The 25940-nt window shown below is 42.0% G+C and overlaps 1 protein-coding gene across 1 annotated transcript; it reads right to left on the bottom strand.

Annotated features, from left to right (window-relative positions):
- On the bottom strand, nucleotides 1–24030 carry impg2a (interphotoreceptor matrix proteoglycan 2a). The gene is made up of 22 exons (XM_053440322.1): nucleotides 23952–24030; nucleotides 23640–23870; nucleotides 21947–22113; nucleotides 21805–21830; nucleotides 21668–21700; nucleotides 20750–20787; nucleotides 20341–20411; nucleotides 20095–20250; nucleotides 18778–18836; nucleotides 18648–18668; nucleotides 15317–15525; nucleotides 13261–13304; nucleotides 11798–11981; nucleotides 10482–11209; nucleotides 9282–9569; nucleotides 8970–9189; nucleotides 8061–8271; nucleotides 6659–6847; nucleotides 5206–5407; nucleotides 4043–4122; nucleotides 3286–3352; nucleotides 1–1902 (listed from the first exon to the last, which is right to left on the bottom strand). The coding sequence occupies exons 1-21, from the start codon at nucleotides 24028–24030 to the stop codon at nucleotides 3310–3312; spliced, it is 3279 nt and encodes a 1092-aa protein (XP_053296297.1). The 3' UTR covers nucleotides 1–1902; nucleotides 3286–3309.
- Between the last annotated feature and the right edge of the window lie 1910 nt (nucleotides 24031–25940).

The raw sequence follows: 25940 nt of genomic DNA, 5'->3' as shown, positions 1-25940 counted from the left end.
AACAGTATAAAAAGAATATCTGAATATATTGAAACATTTGAGACACACGATTCACAGCCTACAATGCAACAATACATTATATTCACTGTTATGTACTTGACAGAAGATGGTGTGGGATGATTGGCTGTTTGTGGCAGTTAGAGGGTGTTGGACTGTGTGCAGACACACAAAAAGCATGTACATGTATATAAAAATGACATGGAAGATGCAGATTGCGAAAGGCATGACACCGTCACAAGAGTCTGCGTCGCCAGTGTTTATCGCTCGTGTCTGAAGGGACAGCAAAGGGACAAGAAGCATGTAATGTAAACAAGAAGCTAGGACGGGATCTACGTGTCGATCGGACCTCCGAACCGAACTGACGGTCACACTGGATGAGAAAAAACGAAAAAACCTTCAGATCCTAATCCGCTGCAGCTGTGAGGATCCACTCGAGGGACGAGAGGGGTCAAGCACAACAAGTCCAGGGAGGAACGTATGAAAATACCAAAGAAAAACACTGGAATTATTCTGTCACAAGGTTTCACATTGAGGAGCAGGATAATGGCCAAACTGGTAGGCAGATCATTCTTTACCAAGAATTGCTGGTAACCTTGACGTTTTTTCAACATGAGCCGCAGCTTGAGGTTGTCTCTCTAAAGCACACATGTTATTTATAAGCTTGCTTTTCCTATTCTTTCACTTGCATTACATATGAGATCTGAAAGCAGACCATTTGATCAAATCCCTGGGCGGCTTGCCCCGGAGCATTTTTCCAGTGAAATGTGTTTTCAATTATTTCTGGATCCCAGCGCTATAGAGGGTTCATGCTCCGTCTTTCTCGCCTCACCACTGTTTTCATTTTATCATGTCTGCAACGCTAGACATTTACAAACATAACACCGAAGCTTCTGACTGATGAGGCCCTCGAAGAGGCAGGAAAATCATCTGCCTGTCGAAAACTAGCCGGGAATGACTCTGCATTTATAGTTAAGACTGCTTTTACATTGATGTATGGTAAGACACAAATGCTAACATTAAATGTGTCAACATTATAGTTCAACGTTTTGGGAAATATACTTAAATGATTTCTAGCAAAAACGTAAATACGAATTTTTATATTTTTACGCGTACTTCATATGTGAAAGACAAACTCTGGATATTGTCCAGGCCCAATTTTCCAGACATTTTCCGGACATAATGTCAGAAAGCGGTTAAAGTTTCTTCCAAAAATACTCATATAGATATATATATATATATACTCATATTTCCCAAAATACCAAACTAATAAAAATCTATTATACAGTCTTGATCCTTTGGTGTTGCTTTTAAATTGGAAAGCTTAGTTATTATAAATCACTACATTTCAAAGAGTATTTTTACATTGAGATAGCACCATTGACTAAAAAGCAGCAACTTTCTCTGCATCTCTCTTATGAAGACCTAAAGAGCCCATTTGAGCCTTATACAGACACAAACTCGTATTCAATAATATCCTATCGACTAGCAACCACTATATACATATTTAAAATCTTCCCTTTTTTAGAATGGACAAATAGAATATGATGAAACAAAAAGCCCCTACGCAAAAGTACTACACAGTATTTCATTAGTGTCTGTGAATATTTCAAGTGATAGGATGCGGTCCGGTCTGACCCAAAGGAAGATGTCCTGTGTATGAGCAGCAGAAAAAAAACACAGATCCTTGATGTCACAGCTCAAGTCAGGAGAGGAAGGCACCGAGGAAGAAGAGTCAGCAGCTCTGCCCACACAGGCAGGGACAGACGCACAGACAGGGGCCCTTCATTAGGAGAATCATGGTACTTAATGGCAGTCCTTTTAAACAGCTAGGTCCAGGCTCCGAGAACCACGGCCAAGAAGAAGAAAGTAAAAGAGAGCTTCAGGTCACACAGAAGCATGTTGCTGTAAAGCAGAAGATAGAGTTTATAAACACCGACTTAAAACACCACATAACAGCCCTTTAGTGTTTTGTGCAAATATTTCAAACTATAAACCTAAGTAATTGGTTTTAAAGCCTTATGAAATGAACCCACTAAAAGAACAGTTCAACGTACACTTATCTTTGAAAAGATTGATACCACTAGATTGTTTGGTTATAATAAAGCTGGAGCAGCTGGTTAACTTAGCTTAGCAACTGGAAAATGGTGAAACAGAAAGTCTGGCTCTGTCCAGAAAGAAATAATTTTTCAAAATCATAATCAAAAACCAAACCTTAAAGATGATAATTCATCATATTAGTGGGGATTTGTACCGGACTATTTCTTGGCTTTACGAAAAACTTCCTGGAGAGTCGTGTGTTTTCCCGCCAGCTGCTCATGGCCAACGACAAAACCCTGCAAGTGAACCTCTGCAAAACGTTGACTTGATATTTCTCCACTTGTTTTTTTAGGGCTAAACAAATGAGATGTATCATGTTGATAAGTGAGCATTAGAAGGCACTGCTGGACAAATTCTGTTGACCCTGGACAGAGGCTGCTTGGTTCACCACTTTCCAGTCATTATTCTAGACTAATCCAAACGTCAGCTAGCTTCAACTACAGTCAGGAGAGAAGTATTGATACAACAAAGTTCCTTTGTTTCCTACAAACTGCTAATAGTGTTTTGAACGGATATTTTCCTCCATTTAAAATGTCTCCAACCAGACAAGATCATAAAAGTTACCACAAATGCTCAAACAGCATTGCAGGGCAGTAGGTGGCGATAAAGTCTACATCAACTATCCGTCTAATCAGAGAAGAACATTGTGAGCATTTCATCTCCTTCTGACAGTTAGTTGGTGTATGTATTTACACTTGGTCACTTTACACAATAGTTTTTATTTTCAGCTAAAAGAAAGTTCTCAGTCACTCTTTCTGTTCATTGCTCTTTGTTCAAAAAGACGTGCATTTCCTAAACATGCGTTTCATCTACAAAGAGAAAATTGAAGGCTGTGAGATCGGTCGGCGTTCTCGTTTCACTGACGCTACTAGAAGTAGAATATGTCCAACTTGAATGCTGTGGTTTTAACTCCGCCCCTGCAGCCGTCGGCAGATCGAGTCGGCAGTTCGGTCGAAAGTGACTATATAGAAACTTTTTTATATATCTGTTATTTGGAAGGGGTGGACAAGAGGCCAAATACGTAGATGCTAATATGCATCTAGACCATAATTTGTCCCATTCCTAAAACCTTTGTTCTACCTTTGCATAGGCCTTGACGGAAAAGTATGTATTATTCATTGGTATTTTACCAAAAACCTTGAGGAAGATTGTACTGGAACTTTAACTCTACAAATGAAGTGGAAATACCTTCTTGTTGTTGACAGCAAAGTTTCAAGTCTGTGAAGTGGAGCTCTCATTGCGGGTATCGATGACCCTGCAAACACACATACACACACACACACACACACACACACACACACACACACACACACATAAACACAAACACACACACACACACACACACACACACACACACACACACACACACACACACACACACACACACACACACACACACACACACACAAACACACACACACACACACACACACAAACACACACACACACACACACACACACACACAAACACACACACACAGAAACACATAGGATATGAGTTACTTTACTTACTGCACAGACAAGTGTCCACAACTTAACTTAGGCTTTTCTGGCACAAAGAATCTGCATGGCACAGACAAGAGGCATCTTCAGCCAGATCCCTCTTAAATACCCTCACAGCCATTACACACAGACACTGTTCCTGCCAAACTGTTGGCAGACAATGGAATGTCTGTGTGTCGTAATTGTTTCTGTCTCACTGTATCAGCTCCGGGCCTGGCTGCTGAAGATTTGGTAATGATAGATGTGTCTCCTCACTGATTTGGCATGGCTTGCATCCTTCATCTCCTCCAGCTTTCAACCAACCATTTTTTCACTTTGATTTCGTTTTTTGTCAGCATTCATTATCTTAAACCCACTTCCCTATTTCTTCATATCCTGCCCGGCCTGTTTATCTCATCGCAGTGTAGAAAAGGGGGGAAAAACAAGACGGAGAGAAACTCACGCTTGATGCTGCCGTACAAAGTCTGCAAACTGCCGGTCCTTAGCGTAGAGCTCGATGATGCGTATCCTGTCTTGGATTTCCTGCAGAAACACATGATATCAGTCCAGAGGGAAAATTACATCAGCGCATCACGAGCAGATAAACAGTCAAATGAACGGAATGTGGCTCAAACAAAACACAACAACTTTCTGATTTCAAGGATGCAAAAGTAATTGTTGGAACGAAACAATTCTGCAGCCTTCGAGTTTGCGGTCCAGATTCATTTCAGGTCAAATGTGGAGGTGAGAAAAGAAAGATGTGCTTGGCTGTGCTTGGTAACTGTCATCCAGATGGCATTGAGCGAGACGAATTTACCTGACTGAACTATCCATCCAGACTAAAATATTTATTCTCCAACACACCTTCCAAAAATAGAGCTGTAGCGGCTCCAGAGTGTGTAAATCATGAAACACAAGTTAAAAAGCTGAATCTTTTATTCGCCCCTAACATTCTCTTTGATCTTTTATTACCTTCGCCAAGGAGGTTCTGTTTTCATCAATGTTTGGTAGTTATTTAGCATCAAGCTAAAACTACTGAATGGGTTTTCATGAAAATGTGTGGAGGGGTGGAGCATGACCCATGGGAGAACCCATTACAGGTTGGAGTGGATCAGAATAAATGGGTTGATCCAGGATGTTTTTTCCAAGTAACAAGTACACAGACACGTTCTTGCGTGAGAGAGAGAACTGCATTGATGTCACTTGCGGGTAGACGCACAACAGCAGCTGATACTATGAGGTCGGACTGTCTGCGTGGATGGTAAAAACTGAATGGACAATAGTGTGAGCAAGCACATGTTAAACAGGGCTGCGCACCGCTATACAGTGAAGCAAATGAGCAAAAAACCAAGTTAGAGTTCTCTTATATTATTATGAGACGTTCAAAACAATGTGTAGGTTTGTTATGTAGCAGTAACGGGGCACATTATTATAAGGCGGGCTGCCACAGTCTAGATAATTAATGGGAAACACTGCTTGGACATAGTGAGATAGGGCATTAGCAGAAAAGCACGACTGCTTGGTAATATTTCATTGAATAATAACGGTATCAGATTTTTTTAAACAGTAAAGGCCTCATCATTGTGACTCACACATCAATCACGGTACAGCGGTGCACAAACACACCTCCTTGGTTAATTCACTGTTCTCGTAGATGTGTCGTATCTCCTCGCTGCTGAAGTCCGTGGAGGCCTCGGCACTGGCGCTGCTGTGCACTGGATATTCCGGATAGCGGCGGTAGTAGTGGCTATAGCCTGTGGTCACCTCACTCTCATACATGGGATTGTACTTGGTCGCCCTCTCCAGAGACGGGAGGCTCTCTGCTCCCCTGCAACACAACACACAGAGAAGTGAGGAGAGGCCGGCTGACACACAGCGACACCCTGTCTTGGGAGCCACAAAACAAAACTGAGCTGCATTGAATAATACTTTGATTAACCGTCCCTGACCTTCTGTTGTTGTCCCGGTCAGACACCAGACAATCACAAAGCCTCTTGTGTTGGGTGTTTAAGGCTTTTTGGAAATAGATCAGTGCTATATCTGATCAACTAATTGGCTCTGAAGGGCTGCTGTGGTACCCATGCCAGACACACACACAAACACACACACTCACATAAACACAGAGAAAAAGTGAAGAAGACAGGAGGAAACAGAGGGAGAGGGAGACGTTGACCACACTGCTGTAAACTATGGACGATGAAGAGATGGTGCGGTGGATCATTTTGCCCGTTCAGCTGAGGATACGGTCACAGGATGTCTCAGTTTATTCTGAACCCTCAAGATAATAACCAGACTCCTTTACCATAAAGCTGATTACGTGGAAGAGAGAAAGTCGTCAGACAAACTGAAGTTTCTGTTCACTATCAGACAGTTGTGTTTATACACAGGAGTTAATGGCTTTTGCATGGATGAAAAAAGAATCCTACTGGTTAATCCATCATATGGCGTTTGTCAGATTAAGCTGCATGGTGAAGGTTTAATGTAATGAATATAATAAGTCTAATAATCCCATATTGTTTTCTTTTATTTATTCCAACCTCCTTCTGTAGGGAGAACCACGGATTATAATCAGAATTGATTCCAACAACATACACAATTCACTGTTTTGCATCTAGCATTTCACTTTTTATTTCACTTTTTATATCTTTTATCTATTATATATTCTTATTTAGATATGTTTATGTCTAAATAAATGTTACTTTGTATAAATATTAGAAAAAGGGAGTAAATAAGAAGTAAATAGTGAGTAAATATATATTGTTTCTTTTTATTGCTTTTCTTATGTGTGTTGTTTTTATTGTGTTTTTATGTTTTTATGTTTCTATGTTCATTGTATGCACCAATAACCAGAGAAAATTCCTTGTAGGTGTAAACCTACTTGGCAATAAATACTTTCTGATTTCTGATTTCTGAATAGAAGTGCAATATTATTATTCTCTCTCAAATGTAACTTTGCTTATCTTATTCTAATTTTATTGATATCTACTAATAATCACTGGTTCTGCATTACTTGGTATACACTTAATTTGATCTTATTTATATACACATTCACTTATAAGACAGACTTGCTCTTCCTCACCTTATGGGATCCTCTGACTCATCCTTGTCATACTGATCCCGTAACGTCCTGGCGAGGAAAAAGATCACTCCGGAGGCCACCAATAAGAAACCGGCTACGGAGGCGATCGCTATGCCAACCACCAGTGGCTCGGACACATACTCCTCACAGTGTTCCCCTCGGTACCACCAGTTCTCCCCGACACGACACCTGAGATGACGATTAGTCACAATGTCATAAAATAACTTCGGCAACTTGCTTAAACAAACAAAAACAAACAGGCGTAGATTCCCTGTAAAAAAACTTGTGAATCATTCAGGGAAAAGCAGAACAAGGTTTCACTCTTATCAATGGTTTTCTGTTTCCTGTTCTCTGTTGAATGACTAAAGAATGTGGTTAATAACAGGTCTACAGGTATAATAGTCTGTATGTGCTATTGAATAATTAATGCCATGTTTTAAAATTAAAACCACGTATCAACTGTTTGTTTTCCGTCTCCATGGAGCAAAGCAACCCTTTCAGATCAACAGCGAGAGGTAAACAACAATCCGACAGCATCTGGAGCTGCCTGAGTGTTTTATGATGTCGTAGACGATTGTAAACTAAGGTTAGCACTTTTCTTGGCACACACAATCTCTCCTGTGTCTGTTCACAGTCATGCACGTCGACACTTTGCACATCTACAAAGGCCTCAATACAGCCAGAGGACGTGTTTCTATCACTGATTGCAATAGAAGGTTTGCAATGTCTGTTTGGACATGGAAACGTATGTATAGATTCTTTAAATGGATCAGAATAGCAAATGCTAAAGCTGCACACTTGCTTTTGCATCCTCGAAAAAGAAAAATAGTTTTTGGTGTAATGTCGTTTTCAGGTTGAGCCACAGTCTGCTCAATACAATCAGATCTTGGAGATTATGCCTTAACAAACTGTATTAGTTATTTTTATACAAGCACATTTAATGCTTTAGTGTCAATAAATGAACATCGTTGAACATTTTCTTAAATACTTTGGCCAAATGTATAATTATTTGAAGATGGTTAATTGTTTTTTGCAGCCAACAAAGGTGTAAACAAATCCTGATTCCATTTAAATGTTTACAGCCTCATTATATTTCATTAGCCTTGAGACCTGAACATATTTTGCGTCACAAATACATAGAACTTAATTTGAAAAAGGCTTTTTGAACAAAGGTTTGAAACGCACCGGGCATCGCTCCTCTACACATGATCCACATCCAGCCAAACAAAGCACCTTTAAAACTCAAAGCTCTCAGACTCTGGCCTCCTGCATGATCTGCGGTAACGCTCGGAAATCTGTTTTGGATTACGCGATGGAGCCCTGGCGTCGCAAACCTGCAAACTCAGACGCTCTTTCCCGCACACACACACAGAAACGATCACTTCCCCTAATCCCCACCCACCTGCAGATGGCTCCCTGGCCGGGGATGATGTCACACTTTCCGTCATTGAGGCAGAAGTCAGTCTGCAGATCGCAGATGCTCTGACAGGGCAGGTCGGCCACGCTGAAGTAGCCGGCGTTACAGACACACTCCGCCTCCCCCGACCACTTGTTCACCTTACACTCTGCATACTCGTTACAGGCCTGGAACTTACAGGGGTCAGCCTGGTCACCTGGATGATAAAGAAACAGGAAGAGTGGTGATTGATTTGGGGTTTGCTCTGTAAAACGTGATCGAAACTTAGATTTATCAATATGCTACAGATTTTTAAAGAGGTAACTGAATTGAAGAAATAGACGGATTTACTTTCTTGTTGAGAGTTACATGAGAAGATCTACACCACTTATGTCTGTCTGGTAAACACAGAGTTAGAGCTGCTTAATGCAAGGAGATCCAGCCTTGTGCGTTGGCTGTGACTCAGACAGATAATCAGCGCTCATCCAAAACAAAAGCATGAATCAACGGTATCATCAATGGCCGATTACAAGCCGACTGACACACAGGAGCCTGGAGGAAAATACTAGATGAGGAAGTGAAGGGAAGTTCCCAGAAAATGTTGTGCTGGGTCAGATAATATAACTGAGCTATATTATAAAAAAGAGGAGGATAAAACACACACTAAAATAAAAAGACTGTGAATTTATCATCAAGTGTTCTGTTGTTAATAAAATGTGCTGCAGTCCAAGCTCTACAGTGTCTGGACAGGGGATTCACATTTAATTGAAAATGCAGAGTGTTAACAATATCATCTAAATCTCAAAAAGCAGTGAATAAGAGAATTTCTTATTATTCGATTATTCTTTTAAGAAACTGGTGACATAAGCCACAACCACATGATGCGGTGACAACATTAGAGCGTTCTTCACCCACCTGACTCGACATCCAGAGAGTACTTATCAATGGCCAGGTTCATGGTCTGGTAGGCTGTGTTACAGAAGTCTTCCAGGATCAGGTAGACGGAGGAGGTGACGGCCTGAGCCACAGGTTTCCCAAATTTCATCCGGCTGTTCACCACAATGCTTCCGTTCCGGAAGTTCAGGATCTCCAGGTTCTCAAAGTTAGTCAGGTTGGACTGCAGGTAGGGCACGAGCTGGGGGAAAAGATTTTAGAAAGATCAAATTGATTCTACGAATCAGTAGAGGGGAGAACGATGATACCCATGAGTGACTAGGAGAAGTTTACCAGCTCTAGAAAGCGTTGCTCCAAAGCTTTGTACTCTGGCGAGTTCTTGTTGAACAGATCGTCAGAGAAGATCATGTTGGTCACCCTCAGGCTGAAGAACACCATCAGTGCTCGTCCAGGGTTCGCAGGCATGGCGATGCTGACCTGGTCGGAGCCGTAAGCCACATCGAACGGGAATCCAGTGCTGCCCTCCTCTGTGTGGTTAATCAAACCATAACCATAATGAACCACGTCGACGCCCGGCTCTCCAATGGTGGCATCATCCAATCCTTCGATAGAGGTCTGGATCTGAAGGAATACACAAGTGGATATAGATAAAAAATCATTTTTGCTACAAAATCAGCATCCTGTTTACGATGCTTGTTTGGACTTTTGTACCTATTTGTTTTAAATGATAATTTGGTGTATGGGTGGTTTTTGTTTTAGCTGATGCTCCTGAAATGTGCTGGGATGTGCGTACACTATCCTGAGGCATTGATGATTACCTAAGTGCACACCTACACGAGTGTTCTCTGGGTCGCATGACTTTTGACTTACTTGCTAAAAATAGTTTGCTCTCTGAGTTCCAACAGTAAGTGGACCAGGATGGAGGTGACACTGTCAGACGTTAATTAGCTTAATCTGTGATTTGTGCACAGCTAGTCTATTAGTCTGTGAGTCCATGTGTGCTAAGATTCAAATCCTGGGGTTATATACCGAGGGCTGAAGTTACAGGACTGTCGGTTTTGACAGTCTGGTCATTTACCATCACCACAAACTTACCATTGAAAGAAATATATGAAGTACTGTACCTTCTTCTATGTACAATGCAGGAAAAACTGAGTTGCCAATTTCTGAACGGTTAGCGTCATTAGCAGGCTAGGCTAATTTGGTTCAAATTCTTCTATCCAAAATATTGTAAGAAAAGGGACTGTTTGTTTCCTATGAGCTGCTTTAGTCAGGAGCACAACATGAAAAATGCTGTTCCCATACTTTTTATGTTTTTGATTTTTTCCTTATGGACTTCGTTATGTAGATAATGAGGTCAGGACCCGGGCCAGGACGGGGAAAGCTAGGTACATTTTTTGGGTTTGGACAGAAACTTGCGTCCCAAGCTGCACTCTAATGTGCACATGTGGTCTTGTTTATGCAAGACATAAGTAGGTAGTATAATTATGCATTCAAGACCAAATCTTGTTACAGTTTTCCTCTCATTTTTACCTCCACCAGTGAAGGGATGAAGATGTCAGGTAGCCCCTCAGAGGCAGGGTTAACGTCAGAGACGCGGGTGAAAGGCGACTCCTTCTCCGGAGACAGGGCGGTTGGTTGGGCAGGATTCAAAGAATCTAACCCATGTCGTTCTTCTTCATCCATGTTCACCAGTAAAACCTCGTCCTCTGTGAGATCTTCTGTTGAAATTGAGGGAGCTCCTGTGGCCTCGTTCTCTACAACCGGAGTTTCAGGTGTTTCCAATTCCACCTTCACCTCTTGTCCTTCTCTCTCTGCTGCTGCCTCCTCCAAACCGTGATCTTCGTTTACAGATTCCTCAACAGTTAGAGATTCGGTTATCACCTCCACCGACTCTCCGTCCAGAGAAAACAGGCCAGTTTCGGCTGATTCTGGTTCTGCTGCTTCACCTGCTCCATCTACAGCCTCAGGAGGTGGGACGAGAGCAGGCAGACTTTCTTCTTCTGTGATTTCGGTCACAATTGTGGAACTCTCTGGAATCGTCTCCTCTGGAATCTCCAAGTCCTCTAAGGCTTGGGTCGGCTGCAGCGAGACTTCCAGGTCAGAGCCCGAGGCCTCGATCTCCATCGGCGGTTCAGGCAGCGTGACGTCCTCTGGCAGCTCAGTGGAGGGAAGTTCATCCGGTAGCTCCTCTGGTGGGGGGTTCTCTACAGCAGGAGCCTGCACAGTGTCCTCCAGCAACAGACCCTCCTCCTCCATGCCTGGAAAAACAAAGATAATGAGTTCAGTTTGTCTGCTGGTCTCCCTTTTCCGAAACTGGCTGCATTTCACCAGACCTCACAAGATCTATGTGGCAAAACAGAGAAAATATTTTCGTTAAGAGATTAACAAAATGAGAACTGAAAGATATAGAAAAATGTCAGTGCAAACGCAAAGTACGTTTTGTAATGTTTTGGACTGCATCCTCTAAAATAAGAGCCAAACAGTTTTTTGTTTTTTTCAGGGCTGATATAGATATAGATATAAGGGAGTAAAAGAATTTGATGCTGAATAAATATTGATAATGATTTTTTGCTCCCAAGATGTTGTTATCAAACCCGCAGGACAAAGAAATACAATTGAGGCTGGGTATTTTAAAGTTTAACCATAAACTGAAAATATAAAAACCTAAATAACTGTAAATAAAAAGAAAACACAAATACAACAAAATAAATTATATAAACTAAAAATGAATATCAGAAAATAAAACAAAGGATACTGATATGTCAGGCTCTATTTGAATCCCTGAGTGTGAGATTGTTATAAAAAGGAACAACTAGGGTGAGGGGGACAGGGGGATTTATACTCACTGTCAGTTTCAAGTGCACTGGTGACCAGGACAGGAGCCGCAGACACAACAGCGCTCTCCTCCAGAAAGGTAACATCGTTTCCCGCCGTTGATGCTGTGAAGGTTTCTGAGGGTTCGGGCAGGTCAACATCTTCCATGTCCTCTTCCAGGATCATGATCTCCTGCGGCTCATCCACAACGACCGCCTGCATCACAAACAGCTGCTGTCATGTGAACTGTTTAGAGATATTTCATCAGAGTGAGCTGTGCATTCAGGAACTGATGATTGACACACTGTTTCACATGTGCAGGTCAGGGCCAATCAGAGCTCCTGTAGCTCACTGCTGACATACTGTATATTTATACTGGGATAATCCATACAGGGTCTGTCTGAATTAAAGAGAAAGCAGAACCACGACGTAACTGTTTTAATGACTAGATCATTTTGTCCTTTGACATTGAAGTTGTTTGTACCCCTGTGTGTGTTTGTTTGTAAACTAGATGACATAAAAACAGTTTAACAGATCACCATGAAACTTGGTGGAAGGACGTGATATGGGTCAGGGAACTTAAAATATGTTGTTGTAGATCCGGAGGGCGGCGGATGCAAGAAATTATTATTAACTTCGGGATAGGGAGTTTTTCAACATTTGCACTGTCCCAGTGAATAATTTATGGACCTTGATGAATATTATTTCACATCTAGAGAGCTGATATTGATGAGATTGAATTTAATGGGACTATAATATATGTATAAATGTATTTACCTGTTTTATTATGCAGGATCCATACTTACAATATTAGCTCAATGAGAACAAAAAAAGAAGCAGGAGCTGAAACTAAAATGTTCCGAATGCAAACTGGGTTAGTGAAGTGCGCCTGTGGCACAGTAGCTCTCCGCTCTGGACTTTGAATCAATTACTGATGAAGTTTGCCAATTCCCCCAATTTATCTAATGAGTCAAATTAATCACCCGGTAAACGGAGCTATAAAGTGAACAAGCAGACACATTTAGTGCAACATAAACTCTGATGATCATTAAAGTACACTCACACACAGTGTTACTCGTCTGAATGGACTCATGTGTGCAGTGTCTGCTCCTGACGCTCTGTGGTGTGGTGCACTGAAGCCTTTGCCCCGGAATAGCAGTGGACTATTTTAGAAAGAGCCAAACTAATCCTGAAAGCTTCACTTCATCCTGGCTGGTGAGCTCATCCCCTACCTGCACTCAGTGGTGTGGCTCTGGCTAACATCACAAAGCCAGTTAAAGGTAAAGCCAACATCAGTCATACTGCGACTGTCAGCGTCATGAAACAAGAGGGATTCATCAACTTTGTGTGTGTGTGATGCTCAAAGAAGATGGGAAAGCCTGGAGAGAGAGAGAGAGAGAGAGAGAGAGAGAGAGAGAGAGAGAGAGAGAGAGAGAGAGAGAGAGAGAGAGAACGATGGTTGTCACAATAGCTGCAGAGGTAACTTGTAACTCACCATGACTCCGTCTGCAGCGCTGACAGACTCTGGGATTTCAGACACTGTGAAACCAGAGGTGAAACGAATATTAATACAAACTGACACAGAGGAGGCCAACGTGCCAAAAGGCCTGAATAATCCTCCCTGCCAGGATCTAGAAAATCATTTAACAGTCGCCGCCTCGGCACTGACAGCCTCCGATCCTTCGTTACCTTCGGGGGTAAACATCCACAAATCAGTGCTAGAAATCTGGAGTGAATGTCGTCCACTGTGAGCCAAGGCTATTACTGCGAGCAGAGACAACGCCAAGCTGTGCCTTTAAGTTCCCCCAGCCACACATGCCGGCCATATGAGACTGTTTAGCCATTATTCCTCATGTCGCAGCCCATAACTAATGGAAGCATTAGATGGCATCCATCTGCATGGGAGGTCGCTAACACTGTAAACTAATGACACACCTTCTCTGGAAAACATGAGCAGGGGGGGGTCTCACAGGAGGAGGTGGACGGTATAGACATTATCACACATCACCTTCACTTTCCTCACATTACTGGAAAACAGCCCTGAACAGAAGTAAGAGGTGGCTACCCGACTTACTTTCTAAATCCAACAGATGTAATGGTTTGGATCTCCCTACAGTGTGTGTGCGTGTGTGTGTGTGTGCGTGTGTGTGTGCCCGTGCAGTGACTTTAAAGGGGAACGCTGCCAACTCATCCAAGTCTGTTAACAGGTATTAGGGAGCACTGCTGCATGTGGGTAAACAAGAGGAGCGGTTTTGTTACCTCCACCAACAAGGTTATGTTTCCGATTGGGTTAGTTAGTTAGTGGGATTACGCAAAAGTCACAGGACAAAACATGAGGTACAGCAGAGGGAACGGACCTAAGTACTGAGCACTGAAAACTAGAATCTAAATACTAGGCAGAAGCGGCGAATAAATACAAAGAAAAAAAAAAGAATCTCATACTAAACAAGGATATAAACAATGCAAATTAAAAAGGTGCAGATGAGTACTGATAAATATGAGTATTGATATTCAAGTATCAAGAATTATTTCTGACTGATAATTCATCAGTCAGAAATGATACATTACATTTTGGTGTCAATGCAGGGTTTTTTTTTCTTCACTTTCTTCAACATTCAACAACAGGATGGGCACATCTAGGGAACTGTTGCCAATGAGAGTGTGAAATTGAGTCCAGTTTGATTGAACCTTAGGGAACTAGGAGGTATGTGCTCTACTCATGTTTAAGTGCCATTACGAAGGCGACTGATGTTCCTTTGGGTTCTTGAAGTTGTTTTACCCTCTCATCTGAAACGCTGCTACAGAACTGCGGAGAATGACCTGGATGAGTGAGCATCTTCACAGACCTTCTCTATTATCTCCCTGACAGAAGAAATCCTACGCTCACAGCACTTGTTGCTCATCGAATATGACTCAGCCAAATCTCCAACTCAAGGAAGGTTTATGACGAGGAAGAAAAACATGGAATGTGAAATATAAAAGAGGATTGTGCCGAATCGATTTGATTCATTGTCTTATGCCCTCTGACAATATCAAATCAGTGGAGTTTAAGAGTTAACTGTGATTATTAGCTGGTGTAAGCAAAATTAAAGGATTAAATCGAAGACTAAAATACTGAGGGCTCTGATTTCAAACGTCCTTTTTTGCCAAGTTCGACTGCAGACCGTTTAATAACGAGGATTTAACTGTGGCACAGAGTAAATACACAGATCTTATAACTGAAGACTCTGTTATTTCTTCACATTTAGATGAAGCTCGTTATAAATACGTGTCCGTGCTCTCTGACAGAGAAGGCAGACAAATGGGAAACAGATGAGACTATTATAACCCTGGAACGTTTTCTCAAGTGCTGTAAGCATACGTTGTAATATTGCTGCGTCTACGGTGTCTCTATTTGATATGACACTTGGACGTTCGCCCTGCCCTGCGTGCACGTCCCCTGCCAATGTCTTCCCAGTGACTTTGCTGCAATGCCAAGGAAATAATTGGCTAAAGAGAAAAATATAAGAGAGGCGCGTGTGAGTCCGGTTACAGAGCAGTCATCGTCTTACCAGCCTCCAGCTCGTTGTTTTGCAGAGCCTCAGTGACAAAGTTCTTGACCTCGCTGATGGTGTGCACCACTGTCGGCCGCTCCTTGACCTCCTGGTACGAGTTCTCCACCCGGTTCGACTGCAGGGTCAGGTAGTCCAGCTGTTCGTTGCTCACCCCCGCTGCATCCACGGCCACGGTGACGGCGTAGTCCACCACCACGCCATCCAACCTGAGGACACCAAAGACAACTCAAAACTAATTCAACATATAATGACTTTTGTTTAAATTGTACATAATGATATTGTTGCCAATTCACATACTTCATTGTGCTAATTAATACCTTCTTGCCAACTATAACTGTAGATCTCAAGAATTGAGCTGTCTGTCATTGATATAAGAGGCTAGATGAGATACAGTCACCATGGAAAACACTGTAGAATTTCCCCGTCGTAAAAAGTCATGGTTTCTAGACTTGCTTTTGAAAAGACTGCATTAAAAAAAGTGGACCCGACACTGTGGATGGAACCCGGTGATCACTTGATCTGTAGTTTCTCCTCCTCTTCTCTGTTGTGCTTTGTGTTCTTCTATCATCCTTATTATGTCCAAAGAGGACGTTACATGTATGTTTTCATTGAAGTTTCAATGTCTGTTAGCGGGATTACCCAAAAACTACTGAACCGATTTTCTAGAAACTGGGTGGAAGAGTGGGGTCTGGGCTGAGGAGAACCTTTGGAAGGGATTAGATTAAGGGGAATACGTTTCACTTTCTTTCTTTAACAGCGCAAGATATAGTTTTCTCAGTCAAAATACCACAAGGATAATTTAAAACACTCACTCGCTCGTCCAAGGCAATGTAGCGAGAATCCCTACATGGGCATGGTGTGACTATGACGTTTATTTCAGTCTTAATCCCATTCGACGCACTCTAGCGTCTTTCTGACATAGAGGAACCACAACAAATCGCGGGAGTTGTTTTTTTACAGAGTTTTTGGGACGGTAGACATGCCAGATACCCAAATTAACGTGTAGAAGCACTACAAAAGTGGAATTTTCATAATATGTCCCCTTTAAAGCATTTACATTAAGTTGACTGCTGAATATGTTCACATATTCTCACACCTTTCCACAAGCTTGTTAATGGATCTCATGGAGACATTGTTTCCAAAGTCAAAAATTCTATTTTAGTCTAAATTCTCATTCCTTTTAGTATTTTTAATTCCAGCCATATTCCCTAGTCCTCTCTGTGTGTTCAAAATCTAAATATATATTGAATTTATATGCATATTTTTACCAGGAGAGTTTCATAGGGACTTGAGGGTCCTCTATCGAAACTAAATTGACGTTGCCAAGGACTAACGTAATCGGCCGTTTTCATGAGCAACCTCTCAGCTTGTGGCCTCGGGCAATTGCCACCTTGGCTGACCCCGTTGCGACGCAGCAGATCTTAAAGTCAGAAAGTGGTAAACAAACGTCTCCTTGATGAGGGAGCCGCTCTCCAAGAGGATTGGAAATCACTCCCGCATTAGTGTGATTTAATATCAGACTTGTGAAAACAGTTGTAGAGCTCTCACAGATGACTGATGACTGCAGTGATCTACTCGTGCCTGGAACGCAGGGGTCTCAACCATACATGTCAGAAACGGTCCGAGTCAGCAGAATAATCAATATCATCATAATAAACATGGAAATCTCACAACCTAGATTCCAGACTGTGGAAAAAAAAACATATATCAGCCTTTATTTGACTACTCTCCTCTCTGACCTAGTTTGTGGGGATTCTGGCAAACAGCTGAGCATGTGCCAAACCTCAGTCGGGCCGTTCAGACAGAGATCGTTATTTTCCCCCTTTTAGCTTCACACACTCACACAGAGCTGAGATCTGTAGTGTGCAGCACCAGTCACTGAACCACTATGGGGAAATGTGAGCATATTTCTCAATGTACATGATGTTATCACCAAAAAGTATAGGAACATTTAAATCTATATAAACTTTTCTTGTAGTGTACAGCAATTGATTACAACTAAATCCTTTTATTATAATACTTTGTAGTACAATCTCAAAGTGACTTGAATATTTCCATTTACCGCCAACTCATAGTTATATTTCGTAATATTTCCTTGTATTCCCACTCGCTGAGCACTTTATTAGGAACACCATTACCAGAGCTTCTCTTTACTCTCAGAACCTCCTCAGTGTTTTGTTGCACAGATTCCAATAGATTGTGGGAAACATTTCACTCTGGTTCACATTGTCAGCTGCAGATTCCTGCTGCCACATCTATGACATCCATAGGTTTTCTGTTGGAGTGAGATCTAGTGATTGGAGGCAGTTTAAATCCACTGCATTCATCGTCATGCTCATGAAAGCAGCTTGAGATGACGTTTGCTTGGTGACAAGGTGCATTACCACACTGGAAGTAGATCAGTGGCCATATAGAGGGGCACATGGTCAGGAGCAATATTTAGATAGTCATTAAAATTATTGATTGATATGAAGGGGCCCACAAGAAAACATGTTCCACATCTTCAAACCATTACCGCCAGGTTGAGTCCATGGATTCATGCTTTTAAAACCAGATTCTGACCCTGTCGTCTGCAGCCTCAGCAGCACTCATGATTCATTACACCAGGCTACACTTTGATTTATTCAACCACCCCAACACCAAACGTTAGACGACAAGCCTGACATTTATATGTGTTAAGCTCATAGACTGTATAGGTTAAACTTTGTATTTGGAGTTAAAGGTGGACGAAATAGAGCAAACACCAATTGGTAGGTACATTTAATTTTTGAAGACTCAGATTGCCCCTCTTTATGCTAAGCTAACCTAACTGGCTACTGACTGTAATGTTACATTAACCATATAGACTTGAGTCTGAGACCTTTAAGTTTAATATTTGGATACTTCCTCCACTGCTCGTACAGTAGCACAAGAAACTGTCCCAGCCTTTTTTGAATTTCTCCTCTTAACCTCCTTTTCCTTGGCACATACTCCATCTTTCCCTCTAGACCTCCTCCTCCGCCTCTCCACCCTTCCACCAGAGGCTAATTGGTGAGGTCGTTAAGCCCCAATAATCGTCTCTATAGATGAACAGATGCTCGCTTGGTTGGAGCCATCTGATCCCACTTAACAGGTGAGTGACCGTACTAAGATCGTTACCACAGGCAACTAGTGACACACCTCAACACGTGCCCACACCCACAGGTAAACACAGAGTGGGATGAAGAATGACGCCACACACACTCACACTGCTGCAGCTAAGGAAATGTTTCTGGGGATCTCAGGGCTTAGATACCGGACAGGACAGGAGGAACAATTCAAGGTAAAACTGCCTGAACTGATGACTCACCCTTGGCTGTCCTTCTGAGACCTGCATGAAACACAGAGAAGCTGTTAAACCTCTGCAGAGAGTGGAGAAGGTGTTGAAGCTACAACTTCAGGGAGGCTTGGTCGTAACGTGAGGTCAGAGAGAGACTGACCTGAAGTCCAGCACTGACACACTCTTAAACCCAGGAAGACCCTCCAGAGCCTCTGCGATCTGCAAAACACAAAGACGATCAGGCATCAGATGTGAGCCATAGCTGGTTGTTTCTCAATGCATCTATCAAGGAGGTTTTGTTTTCTCCCTCGTCGGTTTGTTTGTGAGAAAGATTGTGCAAAAAAACGACTGAACGGATTATCAGGAAACTTGGAGGAAGGAAGGTGTGTTGGTCAGGACAGAGGCCCTTTGGGGAATAACTCATGGATTTTGAGGAAGAAAATCAGGCACGTTAGGGGGGCCGATTTCTGTGAGTGTTTGTTATTTGATGCAGCCTGATTGGATTTTAGTGGATTGTTGGGCCTTGGCTAAGGAATGTGCTCTGTTGAGTTTATGTGTTAGCAGAGTTAGGCAAAAAAGTACACAACCAATTTCCACCGAACTTGACAATCGTGTTGAGGATATTTCAGCCTTGCCAGAGGTATGAGCCCTACTGATTCTAGGATTATGATAAATTTTTCTGGCAAAAGAAATCAGATTTCTTGGTACATAACAGAACATTTTCAGTTTCTTATGCTGTGGCCCCGATCTTTATCCTCAAGAGGCACACTACAGCACTATGTTCCCCTCAAATATATATATTTCCCCCCAAAGTCTCTTACATCTAAACTCACTGACCGAGTTCATTTAATCCACCAGAGAAGGAGGATTGCAAAAAAAAATCTCTCAGGTCGGTTCTCTCCCCTACCTCATTAACTACCTCCGGTCCCTGTCCCTCCACTTACACATAGACCTTAATCCTTTAAGGCACGTGAGCTTGTGTGTAAAGTGAAGGTACTTTATGTAAATCCTATGTGTACAGCAAATCTCGGCAGAAAACTAAATTCAAGTTGAATTCTTAGTTCCTTTACAGACATAAAATCAAGTATGTGTTTAAGATGTGATTGTTAACAAGCTGTGTGTGTGTCTGTGTGTCCATCTGACTGCTGGGGAAAGCACAAGTCCCCTAAGGTGAGTATCTGTGCAAACATATGTGGATTTTATCTTTTCCCAAAATGCATCATTAAGCTGTATTTTTTATCACATGGTTATTTCACACAAAAAAAAAAGTGTAACATAAAATCTTAGCTCTCTGAGCCCCGGCCTCAGAGAGGTTGGGTTTTTAATCCCCTATGCAGTTAAAGTGCACGTTATTAAGTTAACAACGCATCCATCACAGAACATAAACCCGGACATACAGTAGGTCCAGACCAGAGCCAAGATACAACAGCAGTGACGGGAGTCATAAAGAGCGACAGGGACTGAGCCAGAGACGAACCTTCTCTGCCAGCTGTCGACTGAGCGTCTGGAACTGGAGGCTGGCTGGATCCTTGAGGTCGCTGCTGTACGCCTGTCTGGTCAGGAGGATGCTGAGCTCCACCACCTGCTCCAGCATGGCAGGCGTGGGAGGCTGCACGGCGATGTCATTGTCCAGCTGCAGCACGAGAAGGAGACACAGATTAAATGCAATGCAGGCGCATAGATTTAGAGTGAAAGTTCTACGGATGTATTTGTGTGCACTCACAGTACTCTCCTTCACATCTGGGGCGTTGGTGACTGCATCCACCACCACCACCACCACCTCCTCTCCCTTAGCTACTCATTGGTGGAGTTCATGTGCAGAAGAAAAATGGAAGATGTGAGTTTATTCCAGGTGGAGCTTAAACATTTAGTAACTACGTCCTCGACTGATTCCTGATGGCTGCATAGACTAGATTGTCCTGACCCTGAGTTCTTTCTAAATCTCGGGCTAAAGTGGCCTAAAGCCAAGATCACCCGACCAACCACGTAAAGATGCATTCACATTAACACACCACAGTGAAAGCCTGATATACGATCATGTGGGACAGGTGCTAATATGGACACGGTGCTTATCTGAACACCACACGATTTAGCTTCAGCGAACAATGTCTCGTAGCAGTGTTGTCTCTGACCTGGCTGAGGAGCTTCTGATGTGTCTGGTGCCGGAGTGCTGTGAGAGACAAGAGACTCACATCACATGACTTAACAACTATTATAAAGAGAAGACACAGCACACATGCTTTAAAGGGAGATGCACACTCTGTAGGGATGAGATGAGACTGACATCGTTTCCTTTTTTGAAATATCACAATCCCAAGGAGAGACAAAGACAATAACTTTCTTATCTGACAAGTATTGTTGCAGGCAAATAGTTTTGTGTTCCTTTGTCTTGGAACTGCATTGTTGTCCTAAATTATTAAAACACGTTAATTAAATTTGTTATATTGGACGACATTTAAAATTATTACATTTTCCATGTCCAGAGTAGTTTATTTTAATTAAGGATAACGGAAATAATAGAAAATAAATTTGCAGTTTAAAAGTTATTTGTTAACAATTAAAACTTCTGCTGTATTCTATATGTTTATACAACAGCCGCAAGTTATGGATAAATTTGTTGTTAAAAGAAAACTGTGAATAAAAGTTTTACAACAACTATGGTATTATGTGTAATAAGCGATTTAAAATGTTTATATTGTGTTAAAAGAGGCTACATGTGTGGTGGGTCGAAGGTAAAGGTAAAGTGTAGAGGCTTGGCTTATTTGTGTTTTTGTATAGCAATAATTTGAAGGAATAAGCTATTGAAGGTTGTTGCTATATATAAAAACTGGGATTTGAGAATCAAAATAATAATTAGAAAATAATCAAAACACAAAAGAACAGTGAGAAGGCAAACAAAACAGTAAAACATTATAACATCCAAGCGTGAGACACAGAAATAGAACAGGGAAATAAAACACATACTGATAAACAGGAGACTTCTGACCTCAGGTTGTAACTGATGGGTGTGAACATGAACAGGTTGGAATGAAAAGTCTTGAATAACTCACCTGCAGATATTTTGCCAGGACCTGGTGGATTCACTACAGACAACGAGAAAAACGACACATTAACAAAATTCCGATTTTACGAGATCGGCGATGTATCATTGAATCAGTGTGTGAGCACATGGGAAGTTTTGTTTTACCTTCTCACACCAGGCCGGGAAATTCTCTGAAAAAAGAGAAGAAGTATTGTTTAGTAACAGTATCAGCAACTTGCAAAGGTGTTTATTATCCCCTGTGTTGCTAATATAGAGACTTTTATTAAATCATTAATCATCCACAAACCTTTTTGACCAGAGTCTCGTGCTCCTCGGACTGGCTGAAGTAGCTGCCAACATTTTGTGCTGTGACTGTGCCTTCCTGGCACTGGCTCATCCAGCTTTGGTACTCCTCTTGCTCGGGGAGTCGGTCCCAGAAGATCTTGAAAGCCTCCCATACGGTCTCCTGGCACACTGGTCAGAGCAGGGAAACACAACATCCACTTAAAACTAAGTTACACAGCACATTTAGAGAAACATTTTCCCTATTATTTTTCTTTCTACAGCTCGGTAACGACTGCAGTGCACTCTAAATTCTTATTAAAGGCATTTCAAGGTTAGGAAACCCACTCTGCTGGCTCATTAGTGGAGGAATAGTAACTTTTAAATCGTTCAAACAATGAAAGACCATTTGCAAAAGTATATATCCTCAGCTCAAGGTGCTGACATTCATATCTTACTCTCTCTGCCATGTTTGCACCATGACATAACCCCCTTTTCATGAGTTAGCTGACTGGGCAGTGATCCAAAGTCTGTGCATGGACATATGGTCCAATCTCCTCTAATCAACACCGTCTGTGAGACACAAGACTCGAGTGGTCACCTCCAGATCCAAATCCTACTTCTTACATAATAAACGTCAACTTTTCACCATTTACACCCTCACAGCCGCACATATGTTGAACACTCCTCTGCACCTGGTGCACCGCAGCTCCCCGAGCATCTGTCTCAAACGTATTCTTACTTGACCACAGATGAATAAATATCTATAAAATATCTAGATTCTTGACTTCATGGAAAGTAGAGCTAACCCAATGCAAAAACACATCCTGCATTTAATTATAATCATATAATCATATTAGTAATTTCATATTGTTCGATTTTATTTGTTTCTTTTGACCAATGATTGCTTGAAGTTTAAATAGTTTTTAAGGTTTTATTATTTCATCTTGTAAAGCACTGTAACTTTGTTTTGAAGAAGTATTATCATTAAAATATACATAAAGTATTAAACTACTGAGTATTAAAGAAAACTGACCCCCCCACTGCTATTCATATCATTAAACTAAATGACATTAACGGATTAGTGTTATTTCAGCATTTTACTGTTGTATTTGGTCAAGTTGGAACTAATTTGAACAACTTAATGCACAGTTGGTTCATTTGTTCTATAAAAACTGACCATATAAAGTCTTTGTTTCTCCAGACGGGTGAGAAATGGCCCCAAGTGATCTCAACTCTGCTCAGGGCCAGACCCTCATACCAAATGCAGGTGGTTGAGGTGCATTGTGGGTAAAGTAGGCACCCGATATTGATACGATATCTCTGACCCTGCTGTATCGATTTTCTTTATTCTTTTTTCTTTTCTTTTTTTAAACTACCTACAGTCTATCTAAACTGGTTGAGTTCTGGATGAAACCCTAACTACCTGCAGGAATAGATGTCATTAGGTGATTTCATTTTCTAGTTTGCTTAAACCGACTCTTTAAGGAGACACATGGACCACAGTCTGTTTCAGTGTAAATCTCATCAGGCCTAATTGCTCCTGGTGATCTCCGAGATTAACACTCTTTCCTAATGGACATTTCACTCCAGGAACTGATCTCACAAAATCGGTCTTTTCACCTCCTGCTGTTTCTGTCCTCACTCCTCATCCCAGTAGACAATAATCCTGTGAGAGCGTTTCTCTACACTGTGCAGTGAGCTCCTCTGTATCTCACCTCTCAGATGAAAGTAGCTCAGGTGGCTGGAAACAACCTGCTGCGCTGTCTCCTGAGCGCACAGTTTGACTCCGCTCGGGTAAAGGATGTTCCTCTTCTTTCGAGAGACGACCGCGTGGCCTTCACGTGAAGCGTTCACATCGGATACTCGAACGATGTTTGGGAACGCCACCGGCTCCTGACTGTAAGGCAGACTGAGTTGTCCCATAGAGGAACCTTCCAGGGTTGCACCTTGAAAAGACAGACAGTTAGGACTTAAATTTGAATCTTAGAAGTGGACCGGATGCTGGTAATAGGAGAATATATACATACCTGTCCTTATGTCCAAAAATATGACGAGAAAACTGAATGCGACAGGATAGAAAACACATTTCCACGACACAAAACTCATATTAAATCCGTGGTTGTGTTTAAATCCGTAGAAAAGGGATCAAGAAAACGTTTACTTCCCCACAAGTCGTGCAACAGTGATGTGAACAGCCTCTCACAGGTTTGCATAGTTCGCAAATCTTCAGGCGTGGAAAAAAAACAAAAATCCTAGAATCCCAATGCTAGCAATCATTTGACGATACAGTCGCATACTGGTTTCTGGGGAGGTGTGTCCCATGGTGCGGAGCGAGGACAGCTCATGGCTCAGGTAAGATAGGCAGATGGCCCTAAGAGAGAGGGGGGGGGGGGTCTTTTTTTGAATGCCCTCTAATCCTGTTTACTCTAAGCCTTTTAGAGGAGCTAGTTAGAGGAGCAGTGCTGGTGAGGAAGGACACTTACTGAGGAGAAAACAGCCACGGACAGGAGGTGAGAAACGCTGCAGGATCAACAACAAGCGCAGGAGACGCAGCACACGTGGATATTATGACTTTTGAGGGACTCTTGTAGGGGATTGATACAGGAGTTAATGTCTTCTGAAGGAAATCTTAACATCTCCAGCCCTGGTGTGTGTGTGTGGGGGGGGGGGGGGGGGGGGGGTCCCAAGCCTGACAATCGCCTGCAGACATCATAATGACTCGTGTCTGGTGCTGTAAAACAATCACTAATTCCACTGCAGTATAAAAGAAACAAAGTGCTGATCTGGCAGCTTCAGACAAGTTTGAGAACTTTTTTTAATAATCTGGCTCGCAGCTGTTGTCCAGAATTCCCACACACAAATCTCTGCCATCCCAGGAATATATACTGCAGTGAATGTGCGCAGGTTCAGCCGCAGAGGCGTCAGAGCTGAGCAGCTGAAATCCTCTAAGTATGTATATAAATATGACCGCAGAGTCGCAGGCTTAGACGACCTTTAACCCCAGACCTCTTGCAATAGGGTTTATCCTGTTTTTAAAAAGGGAAATCAGCCTGTTCTAATCTTTAAGTCGCTGTGGTGCAAACGTGAAGAGACAGAATAGAAGGAAGAGAGTAATGAGGGTTAACAAACTTAGGGTTTAGTGTGAAAGACAATGGTGGTGGCGTCATCATCATCATCATCATCATACAGATGAGTTTAAATTGTTGTTTTGTTCCTCAGAATCTGTCATTGACAGCAAAACCTTTACAAAAGGTGGAAGGTGATGATAAGTGGTTTTAGATCAGTGTTGGTCAGAGTGGAATTTTTACCTCATACTAGGGGAAAACATTTTAAAACTCACCAAAAGCATCAAGATTCATCCTCTGAGGCACTTCTTAACTCTTTCTGAAAACAAAAAAATGTTCCACCCTTTTAACAACCCCTTCACTTAGAGGGATAGTTCACCCAAAAATGAAAATTCACTCGTTATCTACTGACCACTTGGCAGATGGAGGGGCGGGTCCACTAAAGGCTTTCAGGAAAGAAACAGTGTTGCAGCCAAATCCAATACAATTGAAGTAAATGGCGACCACTTTGACAAGAAACGGCGTCATTTACTAAAAGTTTTTAGCCTAAATGTCGGCTGTGATCCACGGGCGAACAAATCAGAGGATCCTCGTGCAGAGGTCTTTCATCCGTTGAAAACCACAGAGCACAGGGCTTCAGCACCTGAGGCTTCGGAACAACCTGACCTGCCACGAGGCGACGTCTTTCAAGTCCCCTCTTAACAAACATTTGATCAGAAAGCTTTTCCTGTTTTAATTTCATTTTCAATTTCCCTATTTGCGGATCTTATTTTGCTGATTATATCATTATTATTCAATCTGGGTTTTAGTAACCAATCACTGATCATCTTGTTCTGGAAACAAGAAGGAAAAGACCTCAGGGCTACTGTGAAATATTATCCACTTGTCACTCTCTATCTACAGTAAATTAGATGTTCAATGTCACCACAAATCAACACACCACACTTTTTT

Source organism: Pleuronectes platessa, chromosome 14, assembly GCF_947347685.1.
Source record: "Pleuronectes platessa chromosome 14, fPlePla1.1, whole genome shotgun sequence".
Classification (NCBI taxonomy): domain Eukaryota; kingdom Metazoa; phylum Chordata; class Actinopteri; order Pleuronectiformes; family Pleuronectidae; genus Pleuronectes; species Pleuronectes platessa.
The sequence above is the reverse complement of the archived record's forward strand: the minus strand, read 5'-3'. Positions and strand labels throughout refer to the sequence as shown.

Bases quoted from the DNA above. Each gene is read 5' to 3' on its own strand.
- impg2a (XM_053440322.1), bottom strand. From the start codon at position 24,030: ATGAGTTTTGTGTCGTGGAAATGTGTTTTCTATCCTGTCGCATTCAGT. The intron at 22,114-23,639 runs GTGAGATACAGA...TGCTCTGACCAG, and splicing joins GAGCTACTTTCATCTGAGAG to TGTGCCAGGAGACCGTATGG. The intron at 15,526-18,647 runs GTGAGTCATCAG...TGGTGTCCTCAG, and splicing joins TCTCAGAAGGACAGCCAAGG to GTTGGATGGCGTGGTGGTGG.